At 39.4% G+C, this 21,679-nt stretch overlaps 1 protein-coding gene across 3 annotated transcripts in view; it reads right to left on the minus strand.

The window, feature by feature from the left end:
- Positions 1 to 21,679, minus strand: part of ALKBH8 (alkB homolog 8, tRNA methyltransferase) — a 120,294-nt gene that overhangs the window by 49,890 nt on the left and 48,725 nt on the right. For all 3 annotated transcript variants that reach the window (XM_055547776.1, XM_055547774.1, XM_055547775.1), the window contains one exon: positions 9,966 to 10,072. In XM_055547776.1, coding sequence (XP_055403751.1) covers positions 9,966 to 10,072 — 107 coding nt within the window. The remainder of the gene's footprint in view (positions 1 to 9,965; positions 10,073 to 21,679) is intronic.

Consider the following 21,679-nt stretch of genomic DNA (forward strand, 5'->3'; position numbering starts at 1 on the left):
AATCAGCAGATAACCTTATGGAAGTTCCCTTGTACGTCATTTGTCATTTTTTTCCCTTGTTGCTTTAATATTTTGTCTTTTTGTCAGTTTGATTACTGTGTGTCTTTGTGTGTTCCTCTTTGGGTTTATTCTGCCTGGGACTCTCTGTGCTTCCTGGACTTGGCTGACTGTTTCTTTTCCCATATTGGGGAAGTTTTCAGCTATTATCTCTTCAAATATTATCTCTGGTCATTTCCCTCTCTTCTCCTTCTGGGACTCTCCCTATAATACAAATGTTCATGCATTTAACATTGTCCCAAAAGTCTCTTAGACTGTCTTCATCCCCCACCCCCCCACGGCCATATTCTGTTCTGTGGCAGTGATTTACACCATTTTGTTCTCCAGGTCGCTTATGCATTCTTCTGCCTCAGTTATTCTGCTATTGATTCTTTCTAGTGTATTGTTCATCTCTGTCTGCTTGTTCTTTAGTGCTTCTAGGTCTTTGGTAAACACTTCTTACATCTTCTCCATTTTGTTACCAAGATCCTGAATCATCTTCACTATCATTATTCTGGAAGGTTTCCTATCTCCACTTAATTTAGTTTTTTGAGGTGTTTTATCTTGTCCCTTCACATGGGACATAACTTTCTGCTTTTTCATCCTGATTAGCTTTCTGTGATGCTTTTGAGACTGTGGTTCTTCTTGCTTCTTTTATCTGCCCTCTAGTAGATGATGCTAAGTGCGGCTTGTATAAGCTTCCTGATGGAGGGATTGAGTGGGGAAAACTGGGTCTTGCTCTGGTGGGCAGGGCCTTGCTCAGTAAAGCTAGAATCCAATTATCTGCTGATGGGTGGGGTTGTGCTCCCTCCCTGTTGGTTGTTTGGCCTGAGGTGACCCAGCTCTGGGGTCTATGAACTCTATGGTAGGGTTAATGGTGACCTCCAAGAGGGCTTACACCAAGGGGCATCTTCCAGGACTGCTGCTACCAGTGCCCCCATCCTTGTGGCGAGCCCTTGCTGACCCATGCCTCCACAGGAGACTGCCTAACACTAGAAGGTAGGTCTGGCTCAGTCTCCTGTGAGGTCACTCCTCCTTTCCCCTGGGTCTTGGTGCAAGCAAAATTTTGTGCCCTCAAAGAGTGGAGTCTCTGTTTCCCCCAGTCCTGTGTAAGTCTTATAATCAAATTCCGCTGGCCTTCAAGGTTAGATTCCCTGGGGATTCCCATTCTTTGTTAGATCCCCAAGCTGGAAAGCCTGTCATGGGGCTCAGAACCTTCACAACAGTCAGAGAACTTCTTCAGTGTTATTGTTTTCTAGTTTGTTGGTTGCCCACTCAGCGGGTATGGGATTGGATTTTATCACAATTGTGTTCCTCCTACTATCTCACTGTGACTTCTTCTTTGTCTTTGGATGTGGGGTATCTGTTTTTGGTGGGTTTCAACATCCTCCTGTTGATGGCTGTTCAAGAGTTCAAAACAGTTGTGATTTTGGTGCTCTTGCAGGAGGAGATCAGTACACACCCTTCCATTCCACCATCTTAAACTGGAAGCCCCCAGTCACATATGATTTTTATTGCTTTCTCTTGTATTATTATACTGAGACATCCAATATAATATTAAATAGAAGTGATGAGAGCAAAAATCCCTGCCTTTTCAATATTTTAGGAAAAAGCATTCAATATTTTATTATTAACTGTGATACTGCCCGTGGGTTTTTCACAGATGCTCTTTAATCACACTTAAGAACTTTCCTTCTTATCCGGTTTGCCAAGTTTTTATCATGAGTGGATGCTAAATTCTTTCAAAATATATTTTCTGCATCAATCAAGATGATTATTTTTTCTCTTTTGTTCTTTGATTTCCAACTGTTAAACAATCTTGCAACTCTGGGATAAATTCCACTTAGTCTTGATGTATTTTCATTTTTATATATTGCAGGTTTGAGTTTTCTAATAATTTGTCACAGACTTTTACGATCTCTGAGAGATATTGGTCTGCAATTTCCTTTTTTGTAATATCCTTGACAAATTTTGGTGTCAGGATAGTGCCAGCTTCATAAAACAAGTTGTAAGAACAGCTCATTTAAAAGAGTTCATGCTAAAGGCAATTTTTTAGAAGTAAAAACAAATAAGCAGTGCCTGAAATTATATGACTGTTACTCTGATAGCAGAAAATGATTGAAACTAAAATGCTGAACAAAGAACAAAATTCAGTTATTTTATAACAATGAATATCTTGAAACTCTTATTAGCAATTCTCTCTTAGGTACTAAATAGTTCTCTATTATGGCTCTTTGAAGTCAACTACTTCAGTTGCCTAGAGTTAAATCTTAGGCAAAGGTCAAGCAGTACTTACTGCTTTTGGAACCAATCTCAGATTTTTAGGAATAGGCAATCTATATGTTAAAAATAATTATTTAAATATCTTTGAACATCTTTTTTCCCTGTACTCAAATTATAATCTAGTTGGGAAAACATTAAATAAAAAGATAAAAACATTATTATAAATTTAAATAATAGTTCAATATGATAGAAAAGATATCACAAGCCAGCAGGAGACAACACAGTCTTTAGGAGTTAAGAGAGAAATTATTTCAGGCTATTGTCATCAGAAAAAACTTTATACATTTTAAAGGAAACAAACAAAAAAAGTTGAGCTATGTGTTAAAAAGAAGTGAATGGAAAAGAAAGGGAAATTTATTCCATTAAGAGTTGACAAAAGTGTGAAGGCTACAAGGCACCTGCATAACTTCAGATGAAAGGGGGCAAACAAATTTAGCTGTAACAGTATGGTTAAGAGCATAGATCCTGAAGGCAGACTCTGATCTTGTCTTTGCCCCTGACTGGTTTTGTAATTTTGTACAAGTTATGGAACCTCTTTATGCTCCAATTTCCTTTAAAAATGTGGACAAAATCATGAAAAAAACTTTCCACTGTGATTATATCAGTTACATGAGTTAATGTATGTAAAGCTTTCAGACAGTATCTAGCACAAAGGGCTCCAAAAATATTTAAAAGGAGAGCTCACACAGAGTCATGAACTAACTGAACCCAAGGCTAGTCTAATAACATAAATGAGTGAAGCAGGTAGACTTTAGAAATACACTGTTTGCCATTAAACACATAGGAACTGTATTCATTTCAAAAAAATTAAGCATTCTCTTCTATTTTTCTTAAAACACACATTCCTATTCCCTGTAGCTTCCCCCTGCCCCACTTCTAAAACAGACGTAAATTTAAGAAATAATTAATTTTCATTTAACTCTGTTATAAGATAAAAACATTAGTATGAGCACAGTGATTAATGACAACTGATAGTCATACTGCAGGCAATCATAGAAAGTGGTAGGAACCCTAGAGAACCTGAAAATATATTTGCACCTAAAGAAGGCCATTGATAGTCTTAGCTACTGCTGTCAAAAGATACTGTGGTCTAATGTTTTCAGATGTTCTCAGTTTTCAAAAGAAGCTGAAAATTCAGAATCCTGTAAAAGCTGCTAATATTCATATACAACCAATTTTTTAAAATTCTACAATGTTGACTGCCAGTGCCCCAGCCAAACAGTCTGACTGCTATATTTGACTCATGTTCTGCCAGTCTGCCATCTCTGCTTTAGTGCATAGTAACTAGAACAGTAAACTTTAACTATATCCAATTAAAAGTGTTTGGGGACTTCCCTGGTGGCATAGTGGATGGGACTCCACCTGCCAGTGCAGGAGACACAGGTTCGATACTTGGTACAGGAGGATGCTATGTGCCTCAGAGCAACTAGGCCCATGTGCCACAACTACTGAAGCCCACGTTTCAAATACTGAATCCTGCACACTTAGAGCCTGTGCTCTGCAACAAGAAAAACCACCTCAACGAACAGTCCAAGCACTGCAACAAAGAGGAGCCCCCCCTCACCACAACTAGAGAAAGTCTGCACAAAAACCAACAAAGACCCAGTGCAGCCAAAAAAAAGTGTTCAAACTGGCTGTGTGAATCAATCTTCTTCAGTGGTGCTTTCTAATGCTTTTTAACACAGATCAAAATATTTTTAATTCAAAGTTTATTTCTAGAGTTTATATGTATTTTTAGTACATTAAGTGTGCTTCTTTGATTAATTCTCCCTTCCACTCAGATTCCAAGGAACCTTCCAATAGTTGACACACCGTTTCTTTGGTCAGTCTTTCTCTGTTCCCATCACTGTCTCTTCCCTTCACTTTTCTCCCTTCTTCTCTTTTCTTAACACACACATACATACACACACACAGACAGGATAAACCCAAGGAGGAAAACACTGAGACACACAGTAATCAAACAGACAAAAATTAAAGACAGATAAAATATTAAAAGCAACAAGGGGAAAATGACAAATAACATACAAGGGAATTCCCATCAGGATACCAGCTGATTCCTCAATAGAAACTCTACAAGCCAGAAGGGAATGGCATGATATATTTAAAGTGATGAAACGAAAGAACCTACAACAAAGAATACTCTACCCAGGAAAACTCTCCTTCAGATTTGATGGAGAAATCAAAACTTTCCAGACAAGTAACAGTTAAGAGAATTCAGCATCACCAAACCAGCTTTACAACAAACACTAAAGGAATTTCTCTAGGAAGAAAACACAAGAGAAGGAAAAGACTGGCAGAAAGTAAACCTAAAACAATTAGGAAAATGGTAATAGGATCATACATATTGATACATACCTTAAATGTAAATGGATTAAATGCACCAACCAAAAGATATAGACTGGCTGGGTGGATGAAAACATGTGCATGTATACACTTCCATGTACCACATTACTCTGCTTGACCCTCCCAAATTGTATGCAACTATTTTATATTGTTAAGTTAATCATGTTTGCATTATGGTTTGCAATTGCAACTTTTATTTTTTTTCTGGCTATTGATTGTGAAAACTGATAAACATCTTTTACTCTTGTGGTTACGTAACTATTGCTCACTTAATACCATTGTATCATGATTGGTCAACAGAAAAACAACAGAACTCTATATGACCAAAACTAGGATCTAATAGAAAAATCTGTAATTAATTTTTAAAATCCAGATGCATATCAGAAAAATCTTGAAATTTTTTGAAAAATACAAATGCTCGGTCAGGAGTTCAGTCTCTCAGTCATGTCCGACTCTTTGCAACCACATATACTGCAGCACACCAGCATTCCCTGTCATCAACTCCCAGAGCTTGCTCAAATTCATGTCCTTCAAGTTGGTGATGCCATCCAACCATCTCATCCTCTGCCATCCCCTTCTCCTCCTGCCTGCAATCTTTCCCATCATCAGGGTCTTTACAGTGAGTCAGTTCTTCACATCAAGTGGTCAAAGTATTGGAGCTTCACCTTCAGCATCAGTCCTTCCAATGAATATTCAGGACTGATATCCTTTAGGAGTGACTGGTTTGATCTCCTTACTGTCCAAAGGACTCTCAAGGGTCTTCTCTAATGCCACAGTTCAAAAGGATCAATTCTTTGGCACTCAGCTTTCTTAATGGTCCAACTCTCACACCTATACACGACTACTGGAAAAACTATAGCTTTGACTAGACGGACCTTTGTCAGTGAAGTAATGTCTCTGCTTTTTAATATGCTGTCTAGGTTTGTCATAGCTTTTCTTCCAAGGAACAAGTGTCTTTTAATTTAATGGCTACAGTCACCATCTGCAGTGATTTTGGAGCCCAAGAAAATAAAATCTTTCACTGTTTCCATTGTTTCCCCATCTATTTGCCATGAAGTGATGGGACTGGATGCCATGATCTTCGTTTTTTGAATGTTGAGTTTTAAGCCAGCTTTTTCACTCTCCTCTTTCACACTTCATCAAGATGCTCTTTAGTTCTTCACTTTCTGCAATAAGGCTAGTATCGTCTGTATTTCTGAGGTTATTGATATTTTTTCCAGAAACCTTGATTCCACCTTGTGCTTCATCCAGCCAGGCATTTTTGCATGGGTACCCTGCATATAAGTTAAATAAGCAGGGTAACAATGTACAGTCTTGACATACTCCTTTCCCAATTTGGAACCAGTCTGTTGTTCCATGTCCTTCTTGACCTGCATACAGATTTCTCAGGAGGCAGGTAATGTGGTCTGGTATTCTTATCTCTTTAACATTTTCCACAGGTTGTTGTGATCCACACAGTCAAAGGCTTTAGTGTAGCCAATAAAGCAGAAGTAGATGTTTTTCTGGAACTCTCTTGCTCTTTCTATGATCCAAAGGATGTTGGCAATTTGATCTCTGGTTCCTCTGTCTTTTCTAAATCCAACTTGAACCTCTGGAAGGTCTTGGTTCACATACTGTTGAAGCCTAGCTTGAAGGATTTTGAGCATGAGCTTGCTAGCATGTGACGTGAGTACAACTGTGCAGTAGGTTGAACATTCTTGGCATTGCTCTTCTTTAGGATTGGAATGAAAACTGACCTTTTCCAGTCCTATGGTCACTGCTGAGTTTTCCAAATTTGCTGGCATATGGAGTGCAGCACTTTAACAGTATCATCTTTTAGGATTTGAAATAGCTTAGCTAGAATTCCATCATCTCCACTAGCTTTGTTTGTAGTGATGCTTCCTAAGGCCCGCTTGATTTCACATTCCAGGATGCCTGGCTCTAGGTGAGTGATCACACCATCCTGGTTATCTGGGTCATTAAGATCTTTTTTGTATACTTCTGTATATTCTTATCACCTTTGCTTAATATCTTCTGCTTCTGCTAGGTCCATACTGTTTCTGTCCTTTATTGTGCCCATCTTTGCATGAAATGTTACCTTTGTATCTCTAATTTTCTTGAAAAGATCTCTAGTCTTTCCCATTCTATTGTTTTCTTCTATTTCTTTGCATTGATTGCTGAGGAAGGGTTCCTTACCTCTCCTTGCTATTCTTTGGAACTCTACATTCAGATGAATATATATTTCCTTTTCTCCTTTGCCTTTAGTATTTTCAAAATTACAGGAAAGCTGGATCTCATCACCATTTTCAATTGCTGAAAGTGAAAAATATTTTAAATGGCTATGAAAAAAAAATTAGGCAAATTTAATCCTTAGTGCATAAAATCAGGCTATCTGTCTTTGTGGTTCATTTAGGACAGGTTACAAACTCCTTTAAATGCTCACTTCTCTGAATTTTTAAAAAATGAGTCAAAAAAAAAAAAATCTCCAACCAGGGCAGCATTAATAAGTTCGGAATTCAGCAGTATTTTAAGTGACAATATATGTAAATTTTAGCAGAATGATGCTTCCACCTCAAAAGGCTGAGGATTTATTCCTGCCAAGAATTAATAACTCATTTTATTTACATTAGATTCAATAAAAAAAAAACTCAGGGTCATTATGTAAAACAACTGGCATTCTTAAAAGTGTAAATGTCAAAAAGAAAAAGAAAAGTTGAAAAACTGCTTCAAATTAAAGAATGCTAAAGAGAATTGACAACTAAATGTAATGCAGGATCATGGATCAAATCCTAGATCAGATGGAAAACTTACCATGAGGTACTGACGGACTCTCCTCAACCAAACTTTTGGCAGCTTCTTATGAGCCCAGACCACCAGACCACCTTACCTGCCACCTGAGAAATCTGTACACAGATCAAGAAGCAACACTTAGAACCAGACATGGAAAAGCCAACTGGTTCAAAATTGGGAAAGGAGTACATTAAGGCTGTATATTATCACCTTGCTTATTTAACTTATATGCAGAGTACATCATGCAAAATGCTGGGCTGAAAGAATGAAGCACAAGCTGGAATCAAGTTTTCCTCTGATATGCAGATGACACCACCCTTATGGCAGAAAGAGAAGAAGAACTAAAGAGCCTCTTGATGAAGCTGAAAGAGGAGAATGAAAAACCTGGCTTAAAACTCAACATTCAAAAAACTAGGATCATGGCATCTGATCCCATCACTTCATAGGAAATAGACGGGGAAACAATGCAAACAATGACAGACTTTATTTTCTTGGGCTCCAAAATCACTGCAGATGGTGACTGCAGCCATTAAATTAAAAGATACTTACTCCTTGAAAGAAAAGTTATGACAAACCTAGACAGCATATTAAAAAGCAGAGACACTACTTCACCAACTAAGGTCCATATAGTCAAAGCTATAGTTTTTCCAGTTGTCATGTATGGATGTGAGAACTGGATCATAAAGAAGGCTGAGTGCCAAAGAAATGCTGCTTTTGAACTGTGGTGTTGGAGAAGACTCTTGAGAGTCCCTTGGACTGCAAGGAGATCAAACCAGTCAATCCTAAAGGAAATCAGTCTTGAATATTCACTGGAAGGACTGATGCTGAAGCTGAAGCTCCAATACTTTGGTACCTTATGTGAAGAACTGACTCATTGGAAAAGATGCTGATGCTGGGAAAGATTGAAGGCAGGAGAAGGGGGGCGATAGAGGACAAGATGGTTGGATGGCATCACTGACTCAATGCACATGAGTTTGAGCAAGCTCTGGGAGTTGGTGATGGACAGGGAAGCCTGACGTGCTGCAGTCCATGGGGTTGCAAAGAGCTGGACATGACTGAGCTACTGAACTAAAGTGACTCTGAGCCCAAATAGGCCCTGTCCTTAGGCATGTCTGCTGCTGCTGCTTCTGCTAAGTCACTTCACTCGTGTCCGACTCTTAGCGACCCCATGGACTGCAGCCCACCAGGTTCCTCCGTCCATGGGATTTTCCAGGCAAGAGTACTGGAGTGGGGTGCATTGCCTTCTCCTAGGCATGTCTAGTGCCCTATTTTAGCAAGAATCCTGTTAAGTCAGTTTAGCCACAATCCACTATCCTCCATTATCTGATCATCCTTGGTAACTGACCAAATTCCTTACACCTATCTTTCCCCCAGGTGATGTCTGATCACTGTGGCCTGCCTTCAGGAAGAATCCTATTGTAGCCAGAATTCTCCCTTCCTACTGATGTTTCTTGTTAGTAATTTTCTATCCATACACACTGCCCCACCCTCAACCCCGGGTTCCCTGCCTATAAATCTCCATTTTTCCTTATTACATTTGAAATTGAGTCCACCCCTATACTCTCTTCCTTTATTCCAATAGTTCCTGAGTAAAATCTGTTTTTGTTGCTTTAACTACTGTCAAGGTCTGGTTTTCTTTGACAGTAGTATAAACTGCAGCTAGCAAATTTTCAAAATGGATTGTATGAGCCTGATAAAAGCATTTGATCAATGTTGAATTTACTGAATTTGAGGCATACACTGCAGTTTCATAGAACAAGGGGCTGGAAAACTTTTCCTGTAACAAGACCAGACAGTATGTATTTCAGGCATAGAAGGTGATCTATAGTCTCTATCACATATTCTTTTTTGTTTTTGTTCTTTACAACACTTTAAAAATGTAAAATCACTTTTAGATCAAGAGCTATGTAAAAATAAGGGCTGAAGTTAGCTCAAGAGCCATAGTTTGCCAAGCCTTAATACAGACAATGTTCCTGCTCCTTAAAAATATGCAATGAACCATGTAAAGATAAAAGGTCATCATGGCTGCAACTTCCTCTCAAAGATTGAGCAAAAATAATAATAACACATTAGAGAAAAAAAAGATGACAAACAGTGCAGACACCTGATCAGCATAGTGTACTACCCAGAACTCCTGGGACTCAAGCAGTCCTCCCTCCTTAGCTTCCAAAAGCTGAGGATTAAAGCCAGATTTCTATTTCTTCCAAACTCTTTCTTCATATTTCTGTGCAGCATCAGTGGACATAGAGACAAGATTTTGGCAGCAATGAAAACAGACAGCAGAATATTCACAATTGGTAAACCTATGTGAAAGGTGAAGGGAATTCACCATATTATGCTTACAATTTTTCTTTAAATTTGATATTTTTTCAAAATAAAGAGTTTTTTTAAAAAGCCATAGATGTCCCTGGGGAAGCCAGGACATGTGCAAGCCTCAATGTGCAAGCCTGAGGCATGGTTCCAGTGGCTCCGAAAAGAATGAGACTCCCACAAGGCAAAAGGTATCCTGTCATCTGGGTCATCTCAGTACATACCCATGGGTCCAAAGGTATCTAGATTCTCCTGTCATCACCAGCAAACTCCGACAAGGCAGCATAACTGGCACTGTCACACCATCTGGGTGCTTAAAATCCATGACAATCTTGAAATAAAGGCAAAAGCATGAAGATCAATCAACCCAAAAAGTCATACACTCCAAAGATAAGAGCAATTCATTGATTCTATCTTTCTAAGCTAATAGAGATTAAAACATGGCAATGTTTATAGGAGAGCATAGCACAGTGGTTCTCAAACTTCAGTGCACATAAGAATCAACTGAATGACTAAAAGTAGGTCTACAGTAAGGCTCAGGAATCTGCATTTCTAACAGTTACCTAAGGAAATTATGATGCAGGTGGTCAGAGAAGCATTCATACTATGAAAAACATTAGTAGTCAAATTCAAGGACTTAGAACCTGAAACATTCATATCTTGGCTTTTTCACTTACTGGCCATATGATTCAGGACAACTTATTTAACACCTCTGTGTCCAGTTTCCTCAACTCTTATAGGACTGTCATAGTATCTGGTACATTGTAAGTACAAAAACAGTAGATATTATTCATATGCAGGCATGCGAAGTCACTTCAGTCATGTCCAACTTTTTGTGACTCTCTGGACTGTAGCCTGCCAGGTTCCTTCGTCCATGGGATTCTCCAGGCAAGAATACTGCAGTGGGTTGCCATGCCTTCGCCCAGAGGATCTTCCTGACTTAGGAACTGAACCTGCATCTCTTATATCTCCTGCACTGGCAGGTGGGTTCTTTATCACTAGTGCCATGTGGGAAGCCCATTTTAGAATATTAACAATTAACAATTTAAGGAGAAGTAACTATTAGATGCAGATTTTCATATAATTCATTTTTCCTTTAAAGTGACACAACATTTTAGACTTAAATATTCCCTTATTTATTTATTTGGCTGCACTGGACCTTAGTTGCAGTACATGGGATCTAGTTTTCTGACCAGGAATTGAACCTGGGCCTCTTGAATTTGGAGTACCATCTTAGCCATGGGACCACAAGGGAAATCTCCAAATGTGAATTTTTAAAAGGCACATCAAAGGGCTAAAAAAAATTTAAGTGAACAAATCAATCCATGTGAAAAATAAATATGCCAAGTTAGTATCAGTGGGATGAACATTATTTAGCATAATACCTTTATCAGAGGTAAATTTAGGACAGCACCAGGCACCAAAGCAAGCATTTAGTAACTAATACCTATTAATGATAATAATATTGGGTAAAACAGATGATACACATGAAAATTCTTCATAAATTATATAGAATTATATTGATCCTTATTGCAAAATTCAGACTTAAATTGAAGAAAACAGGGAAAACCACCAGGCCATTCAGGTATGACCTAAGTCAAATACCTTATGACTATACAGTAGAAGTGACAAATAGATTCAAGGGATTAGATCTGGTAAACAGAGTGCCTGAAAAACTATGGATGGAGGTTCGTAACACTGTATAATAGCAGGCAGTGATCAAAACCATCCCCAAGAAAAAGAAATGCAAAAAGCAAAAATGGCTGATGCACGATACTGGATGCTTGGGGCTGGTGCACTGGGACGACCCAGAGGGATGGTATGGGGAGGGAGGAGGGAGGAGGGTTCAGGATGGGGAACACATGTATACCTGTGGCGGATTCATTTCGATATTTGGCAAAACTAATACAATATTGTAAAGTTTAAAAATAAAATAAAGTTAAAAAAAAAAAAAGCAAAAATGGTTGTTTGAGGAGGCCTTACAAATAGCTGAGAAAAGCAGAGAAATGAAAGGCAAAAGAGAAAAGGAAAGATACACCCATCTGAATGCAGAATCCAAAGAATAGCACACAGAGACTAAGAAAGCCTTTTAAAGTGATCAGTGCAAAGAAACAGGGGAAAACAATGGGATGGGAAAGACTAGAGATCTTTTCAAGAAAATTAGAGATATAAAGGTAACATTTCATGCAAAGATGGGCACGATAAAGGACAAAAATGGTATGGATCTAATAGAAGCAGAAGATGTTGAGACGAGGTAGCAAGAAAACACAGAAGAACTGTACAAGAAAGTCTTAATGACCCAGATAACCATGATGGTGTGATCAATCACCAACAGCCAGACATCCTGGAGCATGAAGTCAAGCAGTCCTTAGGAAGCGTCACTACAAACAAAGCTAGGGGAGGTGATGGAATTCCAGTTGAGCTATTTCAAATCCTAAAAGATGATACTATTAAAGTGCTACGCTCCATATACCAACAAATTTGGAAAACTCAGCAGTGGCCACAGGACTGGAAAAGGTCAGTTTTCATTCCAATCCCAAAGGGCTTGCCCTTCTGCACAGTTGCACTCAGTTCACATGCTAGCAAGATCATGCTCAAAATCCTTCAAGCCAGGTTTCAACAGTATGTGAACCAAGAACTTCCAGGTGTACAAGCTGGATTTAGAAAAGGCAGAGGAACCAGAGATCAAATTGCCAACAACCACTGGATCATAGAAAAAGCAAGGGAATTTCAGAAAAACATCTACTTCTGCTTCATTGACTATGCTAAAGCCTTTGACTTTCCACAACAACATGTGGAAAATTCTTAAAGAATTGGGAAAACCAGACCATCCTACCGGCCTCCTGTGAAACTTGTATGTGGGTCAAGAAGTAACAGTTAGAACCAACTGGACATGGAAAAACAAACTGGTTCCAAATTGGGAAAGGAGTATGTCCAGGCTGCATACTGTCACCAGTTTATTTAACTTCTATGCAGAGTACATCATGCAAAATGCTGGGCTGGATGAAGCACAAGCTGGAATCAAGATTTCCGGGAGGAATATCAATAACTTCAGATATGCTGATGACACCACCCGAATGGCAGAAAGTGAAGAAAAATTAAAGAGCCTCTTGATGAAGTGTGAAAGAGGAGAGTGAGAAAGCTGGCTTAAAACTCAACATTCAAAAATCTAAGATCTAAAAGAAAAACAGAAAACGAAGATCATGGCATCTGGTCCCATCACTCCATGGCAAGCAGATACAGAAAAAATGAAAACAGTGACAGAATTTATTTCCTTGGGCTCCAAAATCACTGCAGATAGTGATCACTATCATGGAATTAAAAGACATTTGGCTCCCTGAAAGAAAAGCTGTGACCAACCTAGACAGAGTATTGAAAAGTAGAGTCATCACTTTGCCAACAAAGGTCCACACAGTCAAAGCTATGTTTTTTCCAGTAGTCATGTATGGATGTGAGAGCTGGACCATGAAGGCTGAGTGCCAAAGAATCAATGCTTTCAAATCTGTGGTGCTGAGAAGACTCCTGAGAGTCCCTTAGAAAACATAGAGATCAAACCACTCAATCCTAAAGGAAATCAGTCCTGAGTATTCACTGGAAGGACTGATGCTGAAGCTGAAGCTCCAACACTTTGACCACTTGATGCAAAGAGCCAACTCACTGGAAAAGACCTTGATGCTGGGAAAGATTGAGGGCAGGAAGAGAAGGGGGTGAGAGAGGATGAGACAGTTGGATGGCATCACCGACTCAAGGGAAATGAGTCTGAGCAAACTCCAGGAGATAGTGAAGGACAGGGAACTCTGGCATGTTAGTCCATGGGGTTGCAAAGAGTCGTACATGAGTGAGCGACCGAACAACAATAATACTGGTCTAAAAAACTCTTCTTCACTTTCTCATATGCCCTTTCAAACTAAGTATGGAAAATAAAGTATGATGATAGAATTTAGTTTTCCAATTATCTATTCCAAATGATGACACATAATTTCAAACAGTCCATAAAGCACTCTCCACACTCCAAAAGCATTCTATTTTAAAAACACTGTAGATAAATTATGTTTGGGACATGAAACGTACTGAAACCTGAAACTTCCCTGAAATGTATAACTAACAGAAGATGGGCTGACAGACTGAGGATCAATAGATGAACAGACATTTAATAAAGCAGATATATGAAAATGTTAACTGTAGTATCTAGGTGCTGAATTTATACAGATTTACTGTATAATACGATCAACTTTTCTGTCTAAAAAATTTCATTATTAAATGTTGGGAAAAGGGGAGAAAAGTGCCACTGTAGCCCATTTTTTGAGCAAACATACATATAGGCTTCAATTTTCTGAATAAACACTAAGGTCCACAAAAAAGAAACAATAAAAGATTATTATTAATTTGGCTCAGTGGTAAAGAATCTACCTGCAATTCAAGAGACACAGGAGATGTGGGTTCCATCCTTGGGTCGAATCCCTGGGTTGGGAGGATCCCTGGAGGAGGAAATGGAAACCCACTCCAGTATTCTTGCCTGGAAAAACCCCTAGAGAGGAGCCTGGAGGGCTACAGTCCAAATGGTTGCAAAGAGTCAGACACAACTGAGCACTGGGCACACACAAACATTAATTCCTTCATTAGAGATGATCAGCTATGACTCAAAGGAATGAAATCAATCTGGGTGAAAACGCTTGATGGGAAAATATCATCAGATACTAGACTCAGACTCTACAGTTTTATCACTTCAGTTCAGTTGCTCAGTCACGTCTGACTCTGCAAAGCCAAGGACTGAAGAACCCCAGGCTTCCCTGTCCATCACCAACTCCCAGAGCTGGCTCAAACCCATGTCCATTGAGTCAGTGATGCCATCCAACCATCTCATCCTCTGTCAACCCCTTCTCCTCCTGCCCTCAATCTTTCCCAGCATCAGGGTCTTTTCAAAAGAGTCAGTTCTTCGCATCAGGTAGCCAAAGTATTGGAGTTTCAGCTTCAGCATCACCCTTCCAATGAATATTCAGGACTGATTTGCCTTAGAACTTACTGGTCTGATCTCTTTGCAGTCCAGGGGACTCTCAAAGAGTCTTCTCCAACACGAGAGTTCAAAAGCATCAATTCTTCAGCACTCTGCTTTCTTTATAGTCCAACTCTCACATCCATACATGACAACAGGAGAAAAGATAGCTTTGATTAGACGGACCTTTGTCAGCAAAGTAATGTCTCTGCTTTTTAATATGCTGTCTACGTTGGTCATAGTTTTTCTTCCAAGGAACAAGTATCTTTTAATTTGATGGCTGCAGTCACCATCTGCAGTGATTTTGGAGCCCCCCAAAATAAAGTCTGTCACTGTTTCCATTGTTTCCCCATCTATCTGCCATGAAGGGATGGGACTGGATGTCATGATCTTAGTTTTCTGAATGCTGAGCTTTAAGTCGAGTTTTGCACTCTCCTCTTTCACTTTCATCAACAGACTCTTTAGTTCTTCTTCGCTTTCTGCCATAAGGGTGGTGTTATCTGCGTATGAGGTTATTGATATATCTCCTAGCAATCTTGATTCCAGCTTGTGCTACATCCAGCCAGGCATTTCCCATGATGTACTCTGCATAGAAGTTAAATAGTAAGGAAGGTGACAATATACAGTATTGACATGCTCCTTTCCCAATTTGGAACCAGTCTGTTGTTCCATTTCCAGTTCTAATTGTTGCTTCTTGACCTGCATACAGATTTCTCAGGAGGCAGGTAAGGTGGTCTGGTATTCCCATCTCTTGAGGAATTTTCCACAGTTTGTTGTGAACCACACAGTCAAAGGCTTGGGTGTAGTCAATAAAGAAGAAGTAGATTTTTTCTGGAACTCTCTTGCTTTTGTGATGATTCAACAGAAGTTGGCAATTTGATCTCTGGTTCCTCTGCCTTTTCTAAATCGAGCTTGAACATATGGGAGTTCACGGTTCACATACTGTTGAAGCCTGGCTTGAAAAATTTTGAGCATTACTTTGCTAGCATGTGAGATGAGTCCAATTGTACAGTAGTTTGAACATTCTTTGGCATTGCCTTTCTTTGGGATTGGAATGAAAACTGATCTTTTCCAGTCCTGTGGCCACTGCTGAGTTTTCCAAATTTGCTGACATATTGAGTGCAGCACTTTCACAGCATTGTCTTTTAGGATTTGAAATAGCTCAACTGGAGTTCCATCACCTCCACTAGCTTTGTTTGTAGTGATGCTTCCTAAGGCCCACTTGACTTTGCATTCTAGGATGTCTGGCTCTAGGTGAATGATCATATCATCCTGGTTATCTGGGTCATGAAGATCTTTTTTATATAGTTTTCTGTGTATTCTTGCCACCTCCTCTCTTAATATCTTCTGCTTCTGTTAGGTCCATACCATTTTTGTCCTTTATCGAGCCCATCTTTGCATGAAATGTTCCCTTGGTATCTCTAATTTTCTTGAAGAGATCTCTAGTCTTTTCCATTCTATTGTTTTCCTCTATTTCTTTGCATTGATCACTGAGGAAGGCTTTCTTGTCTCTCCTTGCTATTCTTTGGAACTCTGCATTCAAATGGGTATATCTTTCCTTTTCTCCTTTGACTTTTGCTTCTCTTCTTTTCTCAGCTATTTGTAAGGCCTCCTCAGGCAACCATTTTGCCTTTTTGCATTTCTTTTTCTTGGGGATGGTCTTGATCACTGCCTCCTGTACAATGTCACGAACCTCCATCCATAGTTCTTCAAGCACTCTATCAGGTCTAATCCCTTTAATCTATTTATCACTTCCACTGTATAATTATAAGGGATTTGATTTAGGTCATACCTGAATGATGTAGTGGTTTTCCATACTTTCTTCAAGTCTGAACTTTGCAATAAGGAGTCACAGTCAGCTCCCATTCTTGTTTTTGCTGACTCTATAGAGCTTCTCCATCTTTGGCTGCAAAGAATATAATCAATCAGATTTTGATATTGACCACCTGGTGATGTCCATGTGTAGAGTCGTCTTTTGTGTTGTTGGAAGAGGGTATTTGCTATGACCAGTGTGTTCTCTTGTCAAAACTCTGTTAGCCTTTGCCCTGCTTCATTTTGTACTCCAAGGCCAAACTTGCCTGTTACTTCATATATCTATTGACTTCCTCCTTTTGTATTCCAGTCTCCTACAATGAAAAGGACATCTTTTTGGGGTGTTAGTTCTAGAAGGTATTGTAGGTCTTCACAGAACCATTCAACTTCAGCTTCTTCAGCACTACTGGTTGGGGCATGGACTTGGATTACTGTGATATTGAATGGTTTGCCTTGGAAACAAACAGAGATCATTCTGTCATTTTTGAGATTGTACCCAAGTATTGCATTTCAGACTCTTTTGTTGACTATGAGGCTATACCATTTCTTCTAAGGGATTCTTGCCCACAGTAGTAGATATAATGGTCATCTGAGTTAAATTTGTCCGTTCCAGTCCATTTGAGTTCACTGATTTCTAAAGTTGATGTTCACTCTTGCCAACTCCTGTCTGACCACTTGTAATTTACTGATTCATGGACCTAACACTCCAGGTTCTTATGCAATATTATTTTCTACATCATCAGACTTTAGTTCCTTCACCAGTCACATCCACAACTGGATGTTGTTTTTGCTTTGGCTCCATCTCTTTGTTCTTTCTGGAGTTATTTCTCCATTCTTCTCCAGTAGCATATTGGGCACCTATCAACCTGGGGAGCTAATCTTTCAGTGTCCTGTCTTTTTGCCTTTTCATACTTTTCATGGGGTTCTCAAGTCAAGAATACTGAAGTGGTTTGCCATTGCCTTCTCCAGTGGACCATGTTTTGTCAAAATTCTCTACCATGAACTGTCCATCTTGGATGGCCCTACACAGCATTGCTCATAGTTGCACTGAGTTAGACAAGGCTGTGGTCTATGTGATCAGTTTGATTAGTTTTCTGTGATTCTGGTTTTCATTCTGTCAGCCACCTGATGGATAAGGATAAGAGGCTTATGAAAGCTTCCTGATCAGAGAGACTGACTGTGGGGGAAACTGGGACTTGTTCTGATGAGCAGGGCCATGCTCAGTAAATGTTTAAGCCAATTTTCTGTTGATGGGCGGGGCTGTGTTCCCTCCCTGTCATGGTCTCAGGTCAAACAACAGGGAGGAATATTATAAAATCTATAATGTTTTCCTGAAAACATTGCTTGTTAAAGACCAAGAAAGAAAAAAAGAAAGACTTTTTCAAATATTTATTAAGGATTCACAATCAACAATCCTTGCCAGCAACTGCTGAATCATTCTGCCCTGTGACAGCTTTGCTCCACTGGAAGTTTTTCCAATTATTCTTTTGGTTTTACATATTTTATTTTCTGAGTCAATAAAGATCAAGTTCGCAGCAAGCTCATGATGAGACAGGAAGAAAGGCAACAGGATACAATCACTATAACAATGACACAGCCATTGAGGATACAACAAAACTGGTTATAACCAATGTGGCCCAAGATGGCTGAAGATTTGAATTCCAAAAGCACTTGAGCCTTATTATACTTTTATTGCAGTGCATTAGCATGCTAAATGACACATTCTCAGACACCATGACAGGTCCCAGGTTGACCATAAAAAGACAAAAAGTGGGCTGTGGCCCAGTTCCTGGAAACTTCTGCCCCTTCTCTCAAACGGTTATAATAGTCCTCCTACTTCTTAGCATATGTAATTACCCAGCCCATAAACTAAATACACCACAGCCTGAAATCTTATTCTCGCCTTCTGAGACTGTCCACATTCTGTCTATGGAATGTATATCTCTCTAAAAAATCTTTTACTTTACTATGGCTCACTCTAGAATTCTTTTCCACATGAAGCCAAGAATCCTCACTTGGCAGCCATCCCAGGAACTCACCCAAGACCTGGGACATGACTATTTTCTCACACCCCCTTCTCCTGCAACAATGGGGCAAGATTAAAGATAATATTTAGTTCAAAGCAAACAAAAAACCCTAAACATGCTGCTCTCATAAAACCTTTAACACAACCAAATACAACAGAAAGGAAACTGCATAGTTATCAAGTATTTACTGAAGTAAAGATAAGATGTGAGAAATGAAATATTTCCTGCTGAATCAGTAAACAAGGATGTCACAGTCATCAGCAATTGCAGTGACTCATTGGAAAAGACCCTGATGCTGGAAAGACTGAAGACAAAAGAAGGGAGTGACAGAGGATGAGGTGGTTAGAAAGCATCACCAAGTCAATGGACATGAATCTGACCAAACACTGGGAAATACTGGAGGACAGAGAAACCTGGTGTGCTGCAGTCCATGGGTCACAAAAAGTCAGACATCTCTTAGTAACTGAACAATAACAATGTGGGCTGGTAAGCTCTGGGGGCACTCAGGAAGGAGAAGAAACCTGTGATCTAGCAGCTATCAGACTGCAACCACTCCCTACAATGAGCCCCATGGAAGTTCAGGATGTGAAAAAGCTCAGGACACTGACCCCAGGACAGCAAGATGCATATTATAGGAATGATTTCAGTGAGCCCAGACACGTGCATCTTCCCATACACAGAAAAGCATTAAATTCCTTAACTTGGGATATCTGGTTTTCTTTTTATTAACAATCTTTTGATGTTCAGACTACTGCCTTTGGCTACAAAACTTCGCTCCCCCTTTTACCTCCTCAGACCAGTTCTCTCAGGGTTACTTGAGATGCTGTCTCCCAGACTTGAATTCCTAAAAATTCCCACAGAATAAAACGTAACTCTCAACTTATAGGTTTTGAATATTTTTTAAGTTGACAGATGCATAACCGAAAAGTCCATGACACTGATTTCCTCCATGCTGGCTAAACAGGAAAATGAAAACATATAACACTCTGGGAGCACTTCTGAGAAAGAAGACAAATTTAATCCTGATCCTTATCAGTTAAAAATAGGCTGAGACCTTTAACCTTTTGAAACTCTTAAGGATATATCAACAAGAGACAATAAGACATGAAGAATGATGTGTGATTCATAGAGAATGAAGAAAGCTGAGAGGATATATTTAGCTGGAGAAAATACTTCATGCCTGAGAATTTAGCAGACTACAAAGAAGCCTGCCAAATATAAATCTTCTGTAGTTGCACTAACTTTTCCATGGGATTCAAACTGCAACTGGGCAGGACCCTATTGGGCTTTCCTGGGACAGACCTCTCCCCATAGCCTCTGTTTTAGCTCCTCTCAATAGTACCTAGGTAGTAGTATCTGACACATATTTCCTGAGTTTTTAGATGCTAAAACCACCACCAAAGGAAGAAATTAACTACTTGATGATTATGAACATGTAGCTCCCAAACTTCTGGTGCCTAAAGACTGATTATCATCAATCAATCAGAGAACTGTGCAAGAGCTGATCACATACCCTGGGACACTCCCCTCCCTCACCTTGTCTTTTAAAAAGCTTTTCTGAGACTCTTTGAAGACTTCAGGGTTTTAGAGCATAAGCCACCCATCCTTCTTATATTGATGCCTTTACAAAAAATGCTGCACTCTTCCTCCGCACAATACAGTGTCAGCAGATTGGCTTTACTCTTTTCAGGCAAGCAGATACAAATTTGGTTCAGTAACAACTTGTAAGTAAGTTTGCTTTTTATTTTACACAGCACACAAAGGATTCCACATACCTCATCATGGCCATGTCTGCCACATTTGTGAGGTAGAAATTGTTAGGCAGTCACTGTAGGGCCAGGACCTCAGTTCATTTTTTTAACTTCAACTCCTTCTCCCATATAAACATTTTGCTCCACTGACTTAAAGCTATACTTGTTGTTCCAGATTCCAGGCATTCAGAGGAAAGTCTCCCTGGCATGGAGGGTCACAAAATATCTAGACTCAAGACAGAACAATCAGTAACTGTTGACCAACTTATCAGATAGGAAAACACTAGATGGACCATTAACTCTTAGCCCATACTTCTGGTCCTTATCCGGTCCTTAAATGATGGCCTGGGGTCATGAGAAAGAGTCACAGGATGGTGACCCAATGTCTAAGAAAACTCAAGGACAGAGGAATTTTTTAGAAAGTCATAAAAATAACAAAACTGGAGGACATAGGGACTTTCAAACTAATTGGTCAGAAATTATATACATCAGGGATGTTAGCCAACCAAAAATGAACAGATCAATACTGGTAAAGATATAAACTGCTATAATTGCCACCCTTTCGGGGCACTTCACCCGCTCTCAGTGTCTATGCTGGGAGCTTTATATTTCTCTCTCTCCTTTAAAATAAAACTCTGCCTGTGTGACTATTTGCGTGTTTATAAAGTTCAATCTTTGGCTCCGTGAACAAGAACTCAGATTACTGTTTTATCCTGACAAGTAGAAAAGGAGAAAAAGAAAAGAAGAGACAAACACAACTGCAGAGATACAAGACTGAAACAAATTACTTACAAAAAAATACAGCAATAACAAAAATGTCTGTTAACATGTTCCCTGGATTTATAAATACAGAATCCCACCATATCATAAGATAATTAGTCCACTGTTGGGGTGAAGAGGAACTCAGTATATTTTTAGTAAAATAAATACAGCTTTTTGTCACTCTACAAAAGATGATACTCCCAAAAGTATACTTTCCTAAGCTGAAAAGTACCTAGAAGAGAAGCCTTCTGGTATACCATATTTTTCCAAAGCAGAGGAATTTAAATCTCCAACCTATACTACATGGGATTCCCTGGTTGCTCAGATGGTAAAAAATCTGCCTGCAATTCAGGAGACCCAGGTTCAAGTTCTGGGTTGGGAAGATCCCCCAGAGAAGGGAATGGCAACCCACTCCAGTACTCTTGCCTGGAGAATTCCATGGACAAAGGAGCCTGGTAGACAATAGTTCACGAGGTCACAAAAAGTTGGACATGAATGAATGACTAACACACACACACACACACACACCCCTATATTACACATGACTGCTTAGTTTCCAACCTTTAAGAAAAGTTAAAATCAAAGACCACAAG

The sequence above is a fragment of the Bubalus kerabau genome, chromosome 15 (assembly GCF_029407905.1).
Source record: "Bubalus kerabau isolate K-KA32 ecotype Philippines breed swamp buffalo chromosome 15, PCC_UOA_SB_1v2, whole genome shotgun sequence".
NCBI lineage: Eukaryota > Metazoa > Chordata > Mammalia > Artiodactyla > Bovidae > Bubalus > Bubalus kerabau.